Genomic DNA, 16712 nt, shown 5'->3' on the forward strand with positions numbered 1-16712 from the left:
CTGACGCACCAGCTCTCCCCTGCCTTTCCTTCGTGCCAAATAGATCAGGGGCTCATCATGGTCCTGCCACTGAAGAGCTCCAAGGGCGATAGTGGCAGCACTATCGCTCCTGAGAATGACATTACCCGCTCACGCCCCAAGGACAGAAAGAAGTCGAGTAAGCCAGATCGCCAGGAGCCTCAGCGGCAGAAGGGGGACTTGGATGTTCGGAAGCGTCGAAAGGAAAAGCAAGCTACCAAACTTGCAGCCACTAACAATGCCGCATCCTCCACGCTCTCCGCCGTCCCTGTGGCTTCTTCCACAACAGCACCCGCAGTGGCTGATTTGCAAGATCTGCCGGAGAACAGCATCGATGCATCGCGTGGGGCGAAGCGCCTTCGGCGAAAGGAGCGCAAGGCCCACGCGGCTGCCTTGGCGGCCGCCGAGGTCGCCGTTACCGAAGCTGCCGCCGCCACCAAAGTGGCCACTGATCATGCCCAGCCCTCCAAGAAGGACAAGCGAGACAAAAAACACAAGGACCACATGAATCAGCAGCAGAAAGACAACAGGAAGGCGTCCACCTCCGCCGGGGGCCTATCGGCGTCCAGTCTGGCGGAGCTGGCGCGGCAACCAGCCAGCTCGGCCACCGGTGGTGCCAGTGGCGCTCGCGATCGGACCTTCTCCATGCCGCTGGCCAACTCCCTGGGATCCTCTCTGGCCAGGACCCCACTCCGTGCCTTCTCCGCGGTCTCGGCCTCCTCTCCGGCTCCAGTCCAGTCGTCGAGCCGCCAGAAGCTCCCTTCCCCGGAGTCCTCGCCGACGGAGCTGGGCCCCTCGGTGATCTCCAAACAACACATGTTGACTTCGCTGGGAGCCGAATCCAAGAAGCGCTCGTCTACCGCCTCGCCTGGTCCGTCAGATGTGCCCCGAAAGAGCTCGAAGCTGGACGAGTCTGCTGCTGCTGCTGCTGCTGCTGCTGTGAATGTGCTGTCCGCTACCACCCCTCTGCTTGAGACGGAAGATGACTCGGGCCACGAGACCGCCGATGAGACTACCGAGACCCTGGACGGCACTGTGGCCACAAATTCTCCGTCGGCCAGCGCTTCCTTTGGCATCACCACTTCTCCAATCATCGAGCAGGGGCTTGCGGATTGTGATGTCCCCGGTGTCCAAGCAGGCACCATGGGTGAGGAGGCCGGGCGAAAGGACCACACGACGGACGCAGAGATGGAGGCTGACGAGGCCAACGAGGAGGACGAGGAGGACGAGGAGGACGAGGACGAGGAAGATGACGACGAGGAGGACAGCACGGACGAGGATGAGGATGAGGGCACGCCCCCTCCCTTTGTCCTTGGTGACCAGCTGGCCGATCCCACCTTTGACGCCATGCTCCAGATGGAGTCCCAGCCTACCGGCAATGGGGCCTTCTTTGCGTCACTCGGCACTGTCCCTTCTTTCTTCAGCGGGCTTTTGCCGACGTCGTCATCGTCGTCATCGGCCCCGGGTCCCACTTCAACCACCCCGCCCCTATCTGCCGCCTCAATCGCGGGAACCAGCTCGGCTGCTCCAGCATCGAGCCTCGGATCCTTGTCAGGGGTGACTCCCCTGCCGATGTTCGGGAATCTCTCGGGGACCACCGATGAAATCGAGTCCAAGACATCCGGTGTGGCAGCCAACAAGACCGGGGTCGAGTCCATGTCCATGGCGCGGACCGAACCTCTCATTGAGGCGTCTCCGTGTGGGCCAGCATCCGAACCCGAATCCAAATCCGTTCCGACACTTGTGACAGCGGTGGAGAAGTCGATCTCCACATTCACAACCGAGGCGGCGCCTGCCTCCGAGATCGTTTCTGAACCTGCTCCCGAGCCGATGGCTGTCGATCCCTCCACGCCTAGAATGAAGGCCGCGAGTCCGGCCCCGGGGGCACTCTCGGCCTCTTCGCGCGACGCGTCCTTCCCTGTCCGGATCCTGCTGGCAGGGCGGCGCTTCATCCTGCCTGTTCGGCCATCTTGGCCGGTGGCTCAGGTGGCCAAGGTAGCCGCCGAAGTGTATCTGTCTATGTACGTCCGGTCGGGTTGCCCGCACCCCCCGCCGTCTGTGCCGGCCTTGCGGGATCTTTCGGCCGAGTCCCTTCAGACGGTGTATGATGTGGTGCTTGCCATATCCGAAGATCGTGCGCCGGCCTTCGTTCAGTGCGTCGACACCTCTTCCTCCCTGTCGCTGGGTAATTTGGACGCGCTCGACATCTCGGCTGGCTTCGACTTGCCAGCCGCCGAGCTCATCGGCGATCTGGTCGACAAGTACATGTCCCTGCAGGTGTTTGCCGACTATGGCACAATCACCCCGGAGGGTGCGTTTCTGTCAACTCCCCGAATTAGGCGGCCTTTTCTTCGAGCTTGTGGTAACAGTCTTTCCTCCTGCTCCTCCTCCCCTCCACACACACACACACACACACACACACACACACACACCGCAAAACCATCAGTAGTGGACACAAAAAAGCGCCGCGCATCGGATGCCCAGGCATTGGAGGATGAAACGTCGGCCACGAAGCGAACTCGCACATGTGGTGCCGAGGGCAAATCGCCGTTCAACTCCGGGCCGAATTCACTCGTCAACCCCGACTCCAACCCGGCCACCGATGCGGATCTCGATCTGCTTATCAATCTCAATCGGGCTTCGCACAGCAGCGACACCGTGATCCCGCCAGCTCAAGGGTCTTTCCCAGAGAAGAGCCTTCCTCTGAGTCCCAGCCTGGCACTCATTCCGAATGTCGAGGAGGCTATGGCCCTGGTGCTTGCTCTGAAGCAGGAAACCGACAAAGCTGCCACTCGCGCACTGGAAGCGGAGAACCGACGCAGGCAGATCGAGCAGGAGATTGATGCCCTGCGTCAACGCATGCAAGGCTCAACCGACGGCGCCAGGGGGGCCACTCCTGAGGCTGTGGCTGGTGGTCCTGCCGCGACAGCCTCCATCCCTCCAGGGGTTTCGGACCCGGCTCCCGCCGGCCCCGCGATCACTACTGCCAACGTCGAGGTCGGCCAGGATGCTGCGCAGTCGTCTGTATATTCGCAGCCGATCCCATCGCAGTCTCCTTCGCCGCTGCATGCACAGACAAATGTCCTGGGTCAGGACTCACGCGCGGCCCAGCCTCGTGTACTGGTCGGCGCCAATCGCACTCGCACAACCAAGCCGACGGTCGACGAGACCGACTCCGACTCAGACCACGAGCCGAAGGGCTCTGGTCGTGACACCCGCCGACCGGCCTCCTCATCCACCCCCGCCCTGCAGGGCTCGACACCGGCGGCTCCAGTGGCCCATAGCAACTCCGGGACCCCAACTGGGCTGCTGAGCACATTGATTCAGAATGGTTCGTCCTCATGTCCATCTTTCGCCTCTGGGCCCTTTCTCCTGTTATGTGCACACGTGGGGGGGGGGGCCTTCACAGCGGCGAAGGGAAAGCAGTGGGACAAGAACCCAGCAAAAAAAAAAAAAGACCCACATCACAGGGGGCCATAGGCCTGGATATTAACATAAGAACGGCCTCTACCTCGACATTGGCCCCTCCTGGCCTCTGCCTCCCATCCTGCACCACCTCGCAGCGGGTGCCAAATCCTTCACATCCTCCTCTGCATCTCCGGTGGGGGGGATCCTGAATCTTGGCCAGACTTCTCCATCCCCGACTGAGGGTCCTGCTGGCGCAAAATCGCCGTCCCTTCTCCAGGAAACCTCACCTCCGATCCTGAAGCGACCCAGTGTCTCGCCAGTGTCGGGCTCTAAGGCAGTCCCTCTGGTGCCTGCTCGCCTGGTTGCCCCGACCACTTCTGTCCCCCCGCAGGGGGGGGCCTGAGCGGCGGACGTAAGGCGCGGGAAGGCAGGCGCTCGGAAAGCGCGCGGCCTTCTGGCGATCGCGCCAAATGCCCCCGGCGTGATATATAGATCACATGCGCGGACGATGCGATCGGCGCCTCTGTCCCGGGTGGCGGGCGGGGCGGGTTCCGCCCCACTTGGCACCAGGACTGCCGCCGCACATGTTCCGCGCACACCCTGTCTCTCTCTTCTCTCTCTCCCTCTCTCCCCTTTCCTCGACCCCATCTAGCGCACATGCATGTGTCGTGCACGGCATTAATAGACCCCACCTCACAGCACAAGGAGGCCCCTTGTTGGCACATCTCAGTTTTTCCCCTCCTCCCCCCCCCCCCCCCCCGTGCCTCCCCTTCTCCTTTTTTCCTTGCCTCTCCAACTCCGGGGAAAAGTCGCACGGCCCCCTGCTTTGCATGCCTGTGTGGTGAAGTAAGCCATGGATCAGGAGCCATACTTGCCGAAGGGCGATTTCTATGTCACTTCAGCCTGCCGCCACCTTTTGGGCGCATTCGTCGGGCACTTTCACGACCATGGAATTGCCCAGCAATCGCTGCCTGCTGAGGCAGCCATGCTGAGCCGGAGCTCTCTCTCCCGCCCGGTGGACTGTTTGTCGGTGATCGGTGTCCAGCCTGCATCCAGCACACTTCTGTCGACCGATCTCTCCGAGACCGAGGCCCTGGCCCATACAGATTGTTGGCTGGAACACCTCCCAGCATATCAGTGCGACACGCGCGACACGTCCAGCTGTACGGTCATCTGGCGGCATTTTGTCCGGTACGCTCGTGCCACTCGGGGGCCAAGTCGAAACAATGCACCCGTCGACTTTTCTCCCCCTCTCTCTCTCTCACACACACACACACACACACACTATGCATCCCTCTCTTCCTCCCGCTCTCCCTCTCATGCACACACGCGGCCTCTGGCTTGCCACTCACTATAATCGCAGCTGTGCCAGTCCGATTATGACAGCCAATGGGAGAACCCCCCTCCTGCGAATGGTCCAATTGGCCAATCCTCCGGCTGACTGGGTTCCCCCAGCTGATGAGATTGTCATCGACCATATGGACCCATCGAAGGCCAGTGGCTGACGGCTCCGTGTACCTGCTCTCGTCACAGTGTTCAAGATGGCGTGGCCTCCAGCGAGCTTACATGAAAATAATAGACGGCCTTGGGGGTTACCTTAGCTCCACTTACAACGACACCGGAAGATGTGTCATCACCAAAGGCGGAAAGGAGGGGGAAGGGTGGGGGGGGGGTATATTACTGCGGTGAAGTGGGCACGGAGGAGAAAAAAAAGGAACCACGTCCCTCTCCCCGCAAACTGGCGAGGACGGGACAACCGAAAGGGAGAAGGTCGACCTTCCCCTTCTACCCCCCGACACGTGGGCTCAAACATCAAGGTCGGGTGATTGAACGGTGGGGGGCATCACCGGCACCGTCTGTGACGTGGCCTCGGGTGTTTCCAGCAGGAGGTATGAGCTGATGGTTGACCGACAGACAGGGCACTTGTCCAGCTCCTTGAAACTGCGGGCAGTGACACATCAGGAGATAGGTGGATGGTTAGCTGCAAAGGGAGCCTGGAAAGAGAAAGACCCCCACCATGCGTGAGAGACAGATGCAGGGGGAGGCGCACCAAAGGCGGCACACAGACAGGTGCCGACAGGGAAGCAGGATAACCGTCGGGATGTCGCTCAGGCAGACAACACACTCGGAGTCGTCCTCGGTCCAGGGAGGAAGATCGAAGTTGGAGGCGTAATCCGGGGCGACGGGAGCCCCGGCGGCCGGTGGGAATGCAGAGTCACCGCCATCCGGGCTGGCAACCGTGATGGGAGTACGATGAGAGGTGCCCCCTTGGTGCCAGTGCTCGGCTGTGGTGGGCGGACGTGCAGGGAGCAATGCGGGGGTGTGCGAGCCATCGGATGCAGAAGAGGATGCCACCATCGCGCTTGATGAGCTCCGCCCGCTGACATCGCCAAAGCCAACATGGAAGACGTCATCCAAAGTGGTGACCGTTCGCGATTGGGCCAACAGGACGCACTGCCAGATGAGGGTCACAGCGCCAAGGGGCGAGGCGCTGGGACTGGCTGGAGGCGCGCTCGTGGCCGCGGCCGTGGCAGCCAAGCTCCCCCGGATGAGGGGAACATCGAAGAGGGACACTTCGGCCGCAGTGGACAATGGCGACCAGGACACCATAACCAGCGGACAAACCGGCCCAGAACGGGACAAGTGCTGGCTCAGCCGGCCAAGCTTGGTGCCCATGTCGTCCATGTCATCATCGGCCAGGGGGTTCTTTGGGAGGATGGGGAAAACCGCCCCCGTGGAGGAGAACCCAGCGACCAGGGATTCCGAGGCGAAGGAGCTCGATTTCAGGGCCTGGCAAAAGTCCCCGGCGAAGCCTTCCACACTGCGAAATGCCATGGTGGCCAGTTGCTCGGCGACCGGGAGCCCAGCCGCACCGCCATGAGCCCCGGTGGTGCTGCCGTCCAGCAGCAGCTCCGAATCGGCCAACGAGTGCCCGGAGGCCATGGCCAGCTGCTCCAGGGGCGGGTCTTCAAAGAGGGCGCGCGCGGAGGCCCATGATGTGGCCAGCTGCTGCAGAGTGCTGGACAGGATCGAGGAGTCGGCCTGGGGGACGCCATCACCGACAGGGACAGCCTCGGGAGATGAACCTTCGGCCGGAACAAGTGTCCGGCGCAGGATGTGCAATGGGACATACCAAAAGAGGCGGACCCGGGTCGGATATGCGTCGGCATCGGTGCCCGGGGCAGCTGCAGGGTCAGCCGTCGGAGTTATGGCCGGGGTTGATCCTTGGGGACTGGGTGTGGGGCCAAATTCCGCAGGGATATTGGCAGTAGGATGGACTTGGCGGAAGAGAAACCGCAAGTCGGGCAGCACCGGCGGCAGAAGACCAGATGAAGGGGATGTTTGTGAAGGGGGCGCAATCGTGGCAGTGGTCTTGTTGCTGAGAAGCCGCACGCCGAAGTGGGCTCGGCGAATGTCTCGCAGGATCTCCCCATAATGGACGCGTGCGACGCGGTCAAAATGGGATGACGTGTAGGAGCTCAAGCTGGCGCTCTCAGTGTCGAGAAGCCCGTCGAGGCGGACCACCTGGCCAGACAGATGGGCAGAGCGGTCAGAAGGGCACAGATGGGCACGGATGGGCACGGATGGGCACGGATGGGCACGGATGGGCACGGATGGGCACGGATGGGGAGGGGGAAGTGGAGGTGGGTGGATGCCGGGGGAGGGCGCACCTCATTGAGACGTTGCGCCTGGAGGAGATCATTCAACTTGGAGTATTTCTTCCAAAGGCGGCCGATCCAGAGAACAACACCGATCGCGGAGAGGCCCAGTAGAGCGAGGATTTGTAGCCAAGATGTCGAATAGTAGTTGGGGACGGGCCCCACATAGGGGTTGATGTCCATGGTGGTGCCGGCCAGGGGGCGGAAACAGCAAGCGACGAGAAAACAGGAAAAGCCGGGGCGAGGGAGAGAGAGGAGGAGGAAAGAAAGAGAGAAGGAGAGGAAGCCCAGTGGCCTGGTGGGTCGATCAGCTGTTAACGACGCCAACCGTCAGCAGGGGAGGGCAGGGAGGAGGCGGATAAGGACGGAGGAAGCTGGGGAGGCACGCGGCGAGGTGCGACCGAGGTGGCTGATGTTCCTCCACCTCAACTGATCGGAAAAGGGAAATCCCCAAAGGGCGGCGAGGGCCGCCCATCGGGCGGGTGGCGGCGGGACTGCCAGACAGGGAAACACCATGGGCTCCTGCCGGGGGGGGGGGGGGCAACAGTGCGGGCAGTCGGGTCAGCCGCACTTGCGGCGGATGTTCCCGAGCCTGGAACGGGGGGGGGGGGGCCAGATCGGGCTTCGGGGGGCGCTGGCCGCGGAACCGGGGGCCATCGACGGGCAGCCCTGTGGTTGGTGGTGTGATCATCCCTGAGACACGAGCGGGAGTGGCGCGCGTGTCTCGCGCGTGATCGTGTCAGCGATTGAGGCACCTCACCTCAATTCGAGAATGGCGAATCGGGCGGGCGATCTCATTGGCTGGGCGCCTTTTTGAGAATCAGACCTGTGGGGCGGGCGCGCGCGTGTGTGTTGTATGTGTGTGTGTGTGCGCGCGCGCGCACGCGTGTGCACCCGGGGGCCTGGCGGCTCCGCTCCGGCGCCTGGTTAGGCGTCGGAGAACGGGCCGCGACATATTGTTCGACCCGGGCGGCGGCGGGCACATTGGGCGCCAGGTCGTCCTAGCCCCCGAGCCCTGCCTCGGCCCTTGGTGCGTTTTTGGCGCGCCAAGGAAATCTTTTAGGGAACCCTTCGGCGGGGGGCGGGGGGGGCGACCCGGTCTAGCCAGACATTCGGGCTAGGGCGGGGGGCGGCCGGGGCTGCCCCGGGGAACGTTCCCCGTCAGACAGTGGTCAAGCAATGGACGCAAGTTTGAGGACTGTATGAGGCATATTTAATAATAGATAATATCTGGTCGAACGGGCCATGCGTTTCCCTCCGGGGGACGAGTGCGCCTCAACGTGAAAAAAAACGGCGAGCCTCGGCCCGCCGCGAAAGTCGGAGGCGGGAGGAGTTAATCGTTCGGCCTGTGTGTGTGTGTGTGTGTATACTTGGCTGCCGGCGCGTTGGCGAGCCACAGGGGAGGGGGAGGGCTGGGTCGTCGACGGAAGGACGCCGGGTGCTGGGGGTCGCTGGCCAGGCGGGAGGCGTGGTCCGTGCGTCCCTGATCCCGGCGTGGTTGGGACACGGCCCCCAGGCTGCCACCCAAAGGGGGCTCCACGCAAGGACTCGAGTGCGCTCAGGGGGGGAGCGCGTCGTACAACCCCGCCCCCCCGGGAGTACCTGCTCTTGTTCTCCCTCTGTCGCTCTTTCTCTTTGTGTGCGTGACTCTCCCTCTTGCTCTCTCTCTCTCTCCCAGTCTCGCTGTCCGCTTGTGTCCCTTTCTCCAGCACGCGGCCAGGTCTGGGGCTGTGGGGGCCTTCGGGGTGGGGCTGCAGTCAGCCATAAAGAGGGCTCGGCCGCAGGGTCGGCCCACGCCTGGGGGCGTGGAGGCCCTCAAGGCCCTCAAGGCCGAGGCCGCCAGGCGAAGACCAGCATGCACCCTTTCACAACCCTTCCAAGCTGGGCGTGTGCTGGAGGAAGGGACTTGGGCGGGATAGCAAGAGGGCGGCCTGAGGGCCCGGTAACCGGAGGTCCGGGCGGGGCCATCGGGCGACGAAGAGCGAGCCAGCACCGAGGGCTTTGGGATGCTCGCGTGTGGCTCGGTCCCCGAGCGAATCAAGGGCCGGGTGCCCCCGCAAGCCATGACCCACGGTGTTCTCTCTTCCGGAGGGGTCAGCCGGCACCAACGCCCGAGTGGCCATGCCAACCGGCAGGCTCAGTTGAGATTTCCGGGCTCTTGCGCTTCCTTTCTTTTTTTTTCATCGCCCCGAGGGTGAGCCGTGTGTCAGGGATGCGGCCGCCGGGGCCGCGTACAACAGCGCCCAGCAGACAGGCATGCAACCGGGGGCACAAGAAAGCTGCTCGCCCCGTCTCTGTCTCCCTTGTCGGGCACTAGCCCGGAGGGCCTTCGTCCGGATTGCTGGGCTGATGGTGGCTGTGGACCCCGCGGCGTCAAGCCCGGGCAAAGGAGCCGGCGGTGTCCCTCCCGGTCCTGGAGGCGGCTTTTTCCCGGTCCTCATCCCGGCCCCCCACCTCCCGATCCCCATCGAGGAGGGCCCGAGCGTCGGGGGGTCGGGGCTCGCCGGGTGCGCGAGGGGAAAACACCGCGCCAGGCGAGAGGCCCTTGACCCCGGGGCATAATATGTTGTCTCCGGGTGTTCCGGTGGCCGAGGTCGCTCCTCGCCCCCGGCCCCCGACTCACCGGGCTTTTCTCGGCTAGGCCTGGAGCCCCCTTCTTGCGGGGCGAGCGGCCCCAACAGCCTCCCTGCGCCAGCTGGGGCGCCCGAGGGGCGAGGGGCACACAGGGGCAGGGGTCGCGCATCAAGGGGAAGACTCGGCGCTCGGGTGAAAGGAAACTCGCGTGCACCTGGCCCGTCTCGCCCCCCCGCCCCCCCCCCCCACAACCCGCTGCGGCCGCCGCTAGGTCGGTCACCCGGTCACTTGCTTCTGAGCTTGCTTGTTCTCCGCCTGGCCCCTTCCCCCCCCCCCTCCCCCTGCTCGTCCCGCCCCGGGGAGGAGGGCCAGGACCATTGCGTTAGCCCGAATCTTGACGAGGTCTTTTTCGGGGGCTTTTTCCTGCCGGTGCGCCAAGCGGGGAACACCGTGGGACCTGGAAATGCAGGGCAGGGACAAACGGGGCGCCGGCTCCTGCGGCCGGTCGATCATGGTGCCTCTCGCATCGTCGGCGTGAAACACTGCACAGACGCCGCGAGGTGTGGGCGGGTGTGGTCGGGGTGGAGGGGGGGGGTCTTCTCTTTCAAGGAAAAGCTGATCCTTGTTCGGCCACCCGCCTGTTGGCCCGGGAGGCTCGAGGCCCGGCTTGTCACCACACTCCCCCTCCCCTTACCCCCCCCCCCCTCTGCCATCATCACTGCTCGCGGCAGACCCCTCTCCCCCGCTTGCGGCATTCCTTTGCTCCTTTCCCATTGGGCGCCTCCCCTCCGCCTTCCACCCGTTGCGCCCTTCCTCCCCCCCCCCCTCCCCCCTCTCTCGCTTCCTCCGACACGCGCAAGGCGTAACACAACCATGTCTGCTCCGCCCCCCACCGACTTCCCGAATGCGGATCTGGACGAAACCACTGTCGCGGCCCTGGCCGACCTGGACTCCCTGCTGGAGGGCATGAACCTCAATGCCTTCACCAGCGCTAGTGCCAGCACCGACGCTTCACCGGCTCTCGGCGACTTTGACGACATGACCAGCCAGCTGGACAACCTGACCGCCGATCTGGACTTCTTTTCGAACACTTCCACCGTGTCCGGCACCGTGTCCACCAGTGGCACCGGCGCCGACGCTGGGTTTGGTCTGAGCTGGAACAGCGGCCCCGAGGAGGTCGATGTGATGGCCTTCATCCCGGAGGACGACATCCCCCAGGTGGAGCTGGAAACCGCACAGGAGGTGGCCGAGGACATCATGGGTGTCCTGAAGGTTGAGCTGCCCAACAAGTCGCACTTCAAGTTCGTGTTCACGAGCAAAACCACCACCGTTGTACGTCTCTCTCTCTCCCTCTCTCTCTCTCTCTCCCTCTCTCTCCCTCTCTCTCCCCCCTCCGCTCCCTCATCGAATATGTCGCTGTTTCTTTCGGCACCACCTGACGAAATCTGTCCGTCTCGCCCCCGCCTTCCTCGTGCGCTACTCGAAGCAAATGGTCGATCAGGTGTGCCGCAAGGCTGGCATTGCGCAGTCGCGCTTCTTCGGTCTGCAGCGTCTCCGCTTCCAGCGCACGCTCACTGACGAGGGTACGTCCGTGGGGCCAGCTTCTCCCCTCCCCCTTCCCTGCCCTTGGGGCATGTCCACCGGTGTCCTTTCACCCCTTTCTCACATGTCTCCTTCGCCCTTTGGGCCCCTCTCATGGTTCCCCTCCCCATCAGACGTCAACTGCCCGATGGTCTGGCTGTCGTCCAGTCGGCCGATCGCCGCCCAGGAACTTGACCTTGAGTCGATTGTGTACCTGCGCATGCGTGCCTGGCCCGTGCATATGGATGAGTTCTACGACCAGTCCTCCCTCGAGATGGCCATCCATGAGGTACGCGCGCGTGTGGCCGCCCGGCCGGTGTCCCTCTCCTTCGCTGCCCCCTACATCGGAGCAGGGCCACTGACAATCGACTTTGTCCGCCTGTAGATCGACTCGCGTCTGGCCATGAAGAACCCGATGTTTAAGCCCCCCCTGCGGGCGTACCTGGAGCTGGCTGGCTGTCGGCTGCAGATGCGCCATGGCGACTTCAAGGAGGGTGTCTCCTTCGTCAGGTGTGTTCCCCCCCGGCCGACCATCTTCCCCTCTCTTCCGCTTTCTTTCTTGCCCTTCCTCCGCCGGGTCTTTGCCATGCTCGACATTCCCCCCCCCCCCCCCTGACTCCATGTGCCCATTTGACCAGCGACATGTCCATGGTCCGCTCCCTGGTCCCGGAGTACATCCTCCCTCAGCTTCTTCCGCATGCCACCACGGATGAGGAGATTGTGGAGCAGCTGGCCGCTGCGCTGCTTGAGCCGCACCGTGCTCTCGCTGGTCTGGATAAGATCCGTACGTACCTCCCTCATTCCCAAGCTTCCTCGTTCTTTCTCCCTGGTGTAGTCCCCCCAGGGCGGTATATCTAATTGCTTCCCTCTCTCTCTCTCTCTTTCTCGCTCCCTGTCACCATGACGATTCCCGGCCTACTTTTGCGCAGAGTCCCATCGCCAGTTCTTGAAGATTGCGCTCAGCTACATCCCCTTCATCTCGGCGCACTTCTTCTCTGGTCATGTACGGTGCCCTGTTTGCGAGTGTATCACATTCCCTGCAACGCGCTCCTGACCCCGCACAACACCCACGCCGGCCTGCTCCTGTGGCCATCTGTCACCCCCCCCCCCCTCCCTCCCCATAGAACTATACCGGCGTGCCCCAGGCCACCAACCGCAACGCCATGCTCATGCATGTGCCTGTCGTCCTGAGTGTCTCGCCCCATGGCGTGGCGGTGTGGATGAACAACAAGGGCCGTCTCGTGCGTCATCACTACCACCAGCTCTCTTGCAGCCACACCCCCTCCTCCCCCTCCCTTCTGTGAGTGTCTCTTCCTTCTCTCATGTCCTCACCCAACTCTCGCTCCCCCCCCCCCCCCGCTCTCCAGGTCCTCCAAGCCTTCTACCGCCAGCAGGATATCATCCGCTCGCGCATCGTCACCAACCTCTACTACCACGATGGCATCGATCCGGGCTACATCCGCCAGGGGTCGATGGCTTTGCTGGAGGCGGACCCCTATGCCGCCGGGCCCTTCCGTCACATTGTGCGCCTCTACCTGCGTAACCGGTCGGCCAATGTTGCGTGCATTGGGAGTGCCTCCTTCGTGGCCGGTGACACCTCCCTCGGGGACCTGATTGCTGAGTACACCGATGCCTGGACGCGTGCGCGTGCCCTCGAGGATCTGGATCTGGACCTGCAGCCGCTCGACGACTTCGACCCCTTCGGTGCCAGCGGCTCTTCCTCCGGAGCTGACGGCGCCGAGACGAAGAAGCCCTCGAGTGCCAAGACCGATATTGTGGTGACGGCCGCCTCGTATGACGCGGAGTTGAGCACACGCATGGACCTGCCGGCCAGCGCCACGGCCTCCAGCCTGCAATCGGAGTTCACTGCGCCGCCAGGGATGGGCGCCTCCGCCACGCCGACCGGCATGACCGGTCGCACCTTGCGTGACATGGTGGCCTCGCTGCTGAACATCGGCTGTGCCACAGCCGGCTCCACCGGGTCCGATGACGATGAGGAGCATGATCACAATGATGAGGCCGAAATCGACCCGCGCATTGTTGACCTCTTCGACTTGGCGGTCTGGTATGATGGTGTTGGTATGTGGTCCCTCTCTTTGCGCAATGCGTCACCCTTTGGCCCTCCTTTGCCCCTTCATTTGGTGGGCACCTTTTCTCCGCATCACACTGATGTCTGCCTTTCCGCGCGTACACTCATTCACTCACTCTCTCCCTCTCTCTCTCTCTCTCTCACGCACACACACTTTCTGTCCTCCCCTCCCCTTTCCCCTCCACCGCGATGTCACACAGACCAGTGGATCGACCGCGACCGGCCGCTATCTGCTCAGCGTGATGTGATCCCCTCCTCGGAGTCGCGTATCCGCTTCATGCTGAAGGCGCCCTTCTCGCGGTTGCTGGAGCCATGTGTCGCCCCGAATGCGGCCCTCGACACCAACAAGGAGGCCGGTCGCTCCCGGGGCTGGTCTGCCTTCAAGTCATCCAAGAAGGTCCAGACCATCAACGACCAGGTCACGGTTCTGGCGCGCGACCCGGTTGCCCTGCGCCTGGCTTACAACCAGCTGCAGGACCTGGTCTTCCGCGGGGAGATTGTGGTTGCCGACGCCGGGGTTGCCACCGAGCTGGCCGCTCTGGAGCTGTATCTGCGCACTGGGCCTCCCTCGAAGAAGGTGTCTCGCTCGATTGCCGACAAGATTGCCGAGTACATCCCGGAGAACCTCCTTTCGCAGCGCAAGCCTTCCGACTGGGAGAAGCGGGTACACGCGGTGCACGACAAGTTCAAGAAGATCGAGGGCGCCAACACCCCGGCCGAGTGCGAAGCGTGGATCCGGTCGAAGTTCCTGCGCTTGGTGGCCGCCCTGCCGGACGCCTCGGGGGACAACCTGCCGCTGCTTGTGTCCTTCCCGCGCAGCCCGCCGTCCTTCATCGTTCTCACAGCCGACGGCTTCTCGCACTTCTCCATGGAGAAGAATGAGCCAACCAAGGTGGCGCACTATGTCTTCGGCAAGTCGCTGTTCGGCATCAGTGTCAATGCCCCCGGCTTGATGACCCTCACCCTGGACAAGTCCGTGGCGCAGGCCAGCTTCCGCCTGCCCAAGCCCAAGACCAAGGAGGCCGAGGCCGAGCCCAACATCAACGCCCAGATTGTCACTGCTTCCCTGGCGCCGGAGATCGCCGAGGCCATGAACGAACATCTGATCAAGTTCGCGGCTTCTGGTGTGGCGGTGGCTGCCGCGCAGGATGTCGACCCGACGGCCACTGGCGACGAGTCCGACTAACACGGGGCATGTGTGTGTGTGTGTGTATGCATACCTTCCTTTTTCTTCTTGATCCACCCCGTCACCCCAGCCCCATGTGCTACCCAACTGCTCCGGACAACCCACAGCGGCCCCTGCGCGCAGGACTCCCTCCTCCTTGGGCCTTGGCCAGGCCCAGTGGCGGAACAGTATGCGAGACTGAGGAGGGGGGGCGTGGAGCAAAAAGCCAAAAAAAAAGAAAAAGGTGTCAAAGCAACAATAATAGATCTAATCATCCACCATGCGCGAGAGAGGGCGAGAGAGCAGGAACGGGAAATGGGGAAAGCCAGGCAGGGGGCCCGAGTACTCTCGAGGCAAAGTGCGACCGTTGGTACCTGGTGAGGATGGCGGCCCAGCACAAACTGGGCTCTCTGCGACAATCGGAAATGTGGGCAGGCCGGAGGGCGGGAGGGGTGCCATGCTGCGGGGCTCGCTTTCTGCCTGTTGTGTCCGATTTCTTGGCTTCGCCCTCCTTGCTGCTGCACCCTGGCCACAATGCCCTTTCTCGAACATGAGAGAAGATGCGTCTGTTCGTGTGGCGTTCCGTGCCCGGGGCGTGGTTCGGTGCAGGGAGCCGCGAAAAATGGTGTTCTCGGTGCCGGTACCCACCCCAGGCCCCTATATAAACAGGGGCCGTGCGGCGAATGTGTGCGGGCACCTGTTTGCTAGGAGGCCACAGGGAGCGACGGCCCTTCACTCGCCCGCTCCCCGACACCTCTGCCCCTCTCCCCTCCTTCTTTCTGTCCCCCGCCGTTCTTGCGCCCACTGTTCGCACATGGTACGATGACTCCTCCTCCCTCCCTTCTCTCTCTCTCTCTCTTTCTCTCTCCTCGCCCTAATGATGCTTTGTCTGCCCGTTGTAGCTCGGGATCGGCAAGAACCACGCTTCGATCGTGGAGAACCTTTCTTCGCCCCCCGATGTCGCTGCCACTACCCATCCTAGCAGAGTATTGTCTGAAACCCCCCTCCTCCTTCCCTCCTCCTCCTCCGTTTCCCCCCCCCCCAGCTTTCCCTTCCTAACACGCCCCCATTCTCGTCTATCTCCCTCGCTTTCTCCCCCCCCCCATAGCATGCTCAGTCAAGCATGCTGATGGGACTCTCCATGTCTTTCCCGTTTCTCTCCCTCCCGGAGCCGGGAAGGAGGGCATCCCATGGCGTGCGTGTGCGCATGTGCGGTGCCATTCGTCGTTCGACGTGCATCCCTCTCCCACCCCTCGTCTGACGAGAGGAGTCTAGAAAAATGGAGCATGCCCGCGTTCGCCAGCCGTTTCTTGCACCCCGGCATCTTTTTTCCCTTAAAAATTGAATCAAGCCCTGGCCCCCCACTGGCCAGGGCGGTGTCAAGGACGCGGGGAGGGGAGGAAAGGGACTCTCGCGACCCACTTCCCCCCGAGGACGCGGAGGGACGGCGCTAGTATTTGATGGGCTTTCTTCTTCCATGGATACTCGCGGTTCTCACATCCCTCGCGCCCATGTGCGTGGCTGGCACTTGCCTTTTGGCGTTCCTCCTCCTCGGACAGCCTCATTGGAGGAGGGTCACATCTGGGCCTTAGTCCCAACGCAATGGTTACACGTGACTATTTCCGAAAATCTCAATACGCCCGTGATCCAGGGAAACCTGGCTCCATGGAGCCAAGTTTCTCGCCCATGGAATGTGGATGCTTGTCCATATTTTCGCCGGGAAACGGCCGGAGGGGGGGGGGGCGGGGCGGGGAGCTCCTCGCGCATCCGACATGCATGCGTGCCCCACACCGAAGATTGCGAGGCAAGCCCTCCGCTGGGGACTCCTCGGAAAAGATCCCCCACGCCAATCGACGCAGGGCAAGGACCTCGGGGGTGAGCACCGGGGGGGGGGCGGGGCGGGGTTCTGGCCCGCCTTGGTCCGACGCCCGCCCCGGCCCGCGCCCCAGGGGACCTGCCGGGCCGGTCTCTCCCGCTCTTGCCAGGGGCCTTGTGAGAGATGACCGTTGGTGATCGGCAGGGCCGCTGGGACGCATGGAAAGCCGGGGGCCATTTGCCGCATGGAGGGGGTCCGAGAGGAGCGGGTCAACGACCGCTGCAGGTGTCTGAGCCGGGTGCCCGTCCACCGGCGGATTGTAAGCAGACGGCCAAGGTGTGTCGAGGGCGATGGCCGTGGTGGGCAAAGGAGTTTGCCCCCTTGTGGGGGGGGGGGGGGGGG

The 16712-nt window shown here is 63.3% G+C and overlaps 4 protein-coding genes across 4 annotated transcripts; 3 read left to right on the forward strand and 1 right to left on the reverse strand.

The window, feature by feature from the left end:
* Positions 1 to 57: 57 nt before the first annotated feature.
* Positions 58 to 4150, forward strand: H696_06239 (hypothetical protein; the record flags this gene model as incomplete). Its single annotated transcript, XM_009499987.1, has 3 exons — positions 58 to 2329; positions 2468 to 3349; positions 3582 to 4150. The coding sequence occupies 3 exons, from the start codon at positions 58 to 60 to the stop codon at positions 3827 to 3829; spliced, it is 3402 nt and encodes a 1133-aa protein (XP_009498262.1). The 3' UTR covers positions 3830 to 4150.
* Positions 4151 to 4179: 29 nt separating this feature from the next.
* On the forward strand, positions 4180 to 5040 carry H696_06240 (hypothetical protein). The gene is made up of 2 exons (XM_009499988.1): positions 4180 to 4617; positions 4790 to 5040. Exons 1-2 carry the CDS (start codon positions 4280 to 4282, stop codon positions 4929 to 4931), a joined length of 480 nt encoding a protein of 159 aa, XP_009498263.1. The 5' UTR covers positions 4180 to 4279; the 3' UTR covers positions 4932 to 5040.
* Positions 5041 to 5080: 40 nt separating this feature from the next.
* H696_06241 (hypothetical protein) lies at positions 5081 to 7504 on the reverse strand. The gene is made up of 3 exons (XM_009499989.1): positions 7098 to 7504; positions 5477 to 6951; positions 5081 to 5367 (listed from the first exon to the last, which is right to left on the reverse strand). Exons 1-3 carry the CDS (start codon positions 7266 to 7268, stop codon positions 5232 to 5234), a joined length of 1782 nt encoding a protein of 593 aa, XP_009498264.1. The 5' UTR covers positions 7269 to 7504; the 3' UTR covers positions 5081 to 5231.
* A 2933-nt stretch (positions 7505 to 10437) lies between these two features.
* On the forward strand, positions 10438 to 14746 carry H696_06242 (hypothetical protein). Its single transcript, XM_009499990.1, has 9 exons — positions 10438 to 10991; positions 11146 to 11242; positions 11375 to 11529; positions 11626 to 11750; positions 11879 to 12024; positions 12170 to 12243; positions 12365 to 12481; positions 12608 to 13319; positions 13530 to 14746. Exons 1-9 carry the CDS (start codon positions 10533 to 10535, stop codon positions 14513 to 14515), a joined length of 2871 nt encoding a protein of 956 aa, XP_009498265.1. The 5' UTR covers positions 10438 to 10532; the 3' UTR covers positions 14516 to 14746.
* The last annotated feature ends 1966 nt before the right edge of the window (positions 14747 to 16712 follow it).

Source organism: Fonticula alba (genome assembly GCF_000388065.1).
Source record: "Fonticula alba strain ATCC 38817 unplaced genomic scaffold supercont2.36, whole genome shotgun sequence".
Classification (NCBI taxonomy): domain Eukaryota; order Rotosphaerida; family Fonticulaceae; genus Fonticula; species Fonticula alba.

What these genes read in the sequence shown, in the direction of transcription:
- H696_06240 (XM_009499988.1), top strand. Translation starts at nt 4,280, where the DNA reads ATGGATCAGGAGCCATACTTGCCGAAGGGCGATTTCTATGTCACTTCA. An exon ending in ATCTGGCGGCATTTTGTCCG is followed by an intron (nt 4,618 to 4,789) that starts GTACGCTCGTGC and finishes CTATAATCGCAG; the next exon opens with CTGTGCCAGTCCGATTATGA.
- H696_06241 (XM_009499989.1), bottom strand. Translation starts at nt 7,268, where the DNA reads ATGGACATCAACCCCTATGTGGGGCCCGTCCCCAACTACTATTCGACA. An exon ending in AGGCGCAACGTCTCAATGAG is followed by an intron (nt 6,952 to 7,097) that starts GTGCGCCCTCCC and finishes CTGTCTGGCCAG; the next exon opens with GTGGTCCGCCTCGACGGGCT. An exon ending in CTGTCTGTGTGCCGCCTTTG is followed by an intron (nt 5,368 to 5,476) that starts GTGCGCCTCCCC and finishes CACTGCCCGCAG; the next exon opens with TTTCAAGGAGCTGGACAAGT.
- H696_06242 (XM_009499990.1), top strand. Translation starts at nt 10,533, where the DNA reads ATGTCTGCTCCGCCCCCCACCGACTTCCCGAATGCGGATCTGGACGAA. An exon ending in TCGAGATGGCCATCCATGAG is followed by an intron (nt 11,530 to 11,625) that starts GTACGCGCGCGT and finishes GTCCGCCTGTAG; the next exon opens with ATCGACTCGCGTCTGGCCAT. An exon ending in GGTCTGGTATGATGGTGTTG is followed by an intron (nt 13,320 to 13,529) that starts GTATGTGGTCCC and finishes GATGTCACACAG; the next exon opens with ACCAGTGGATCGACCGCGAC.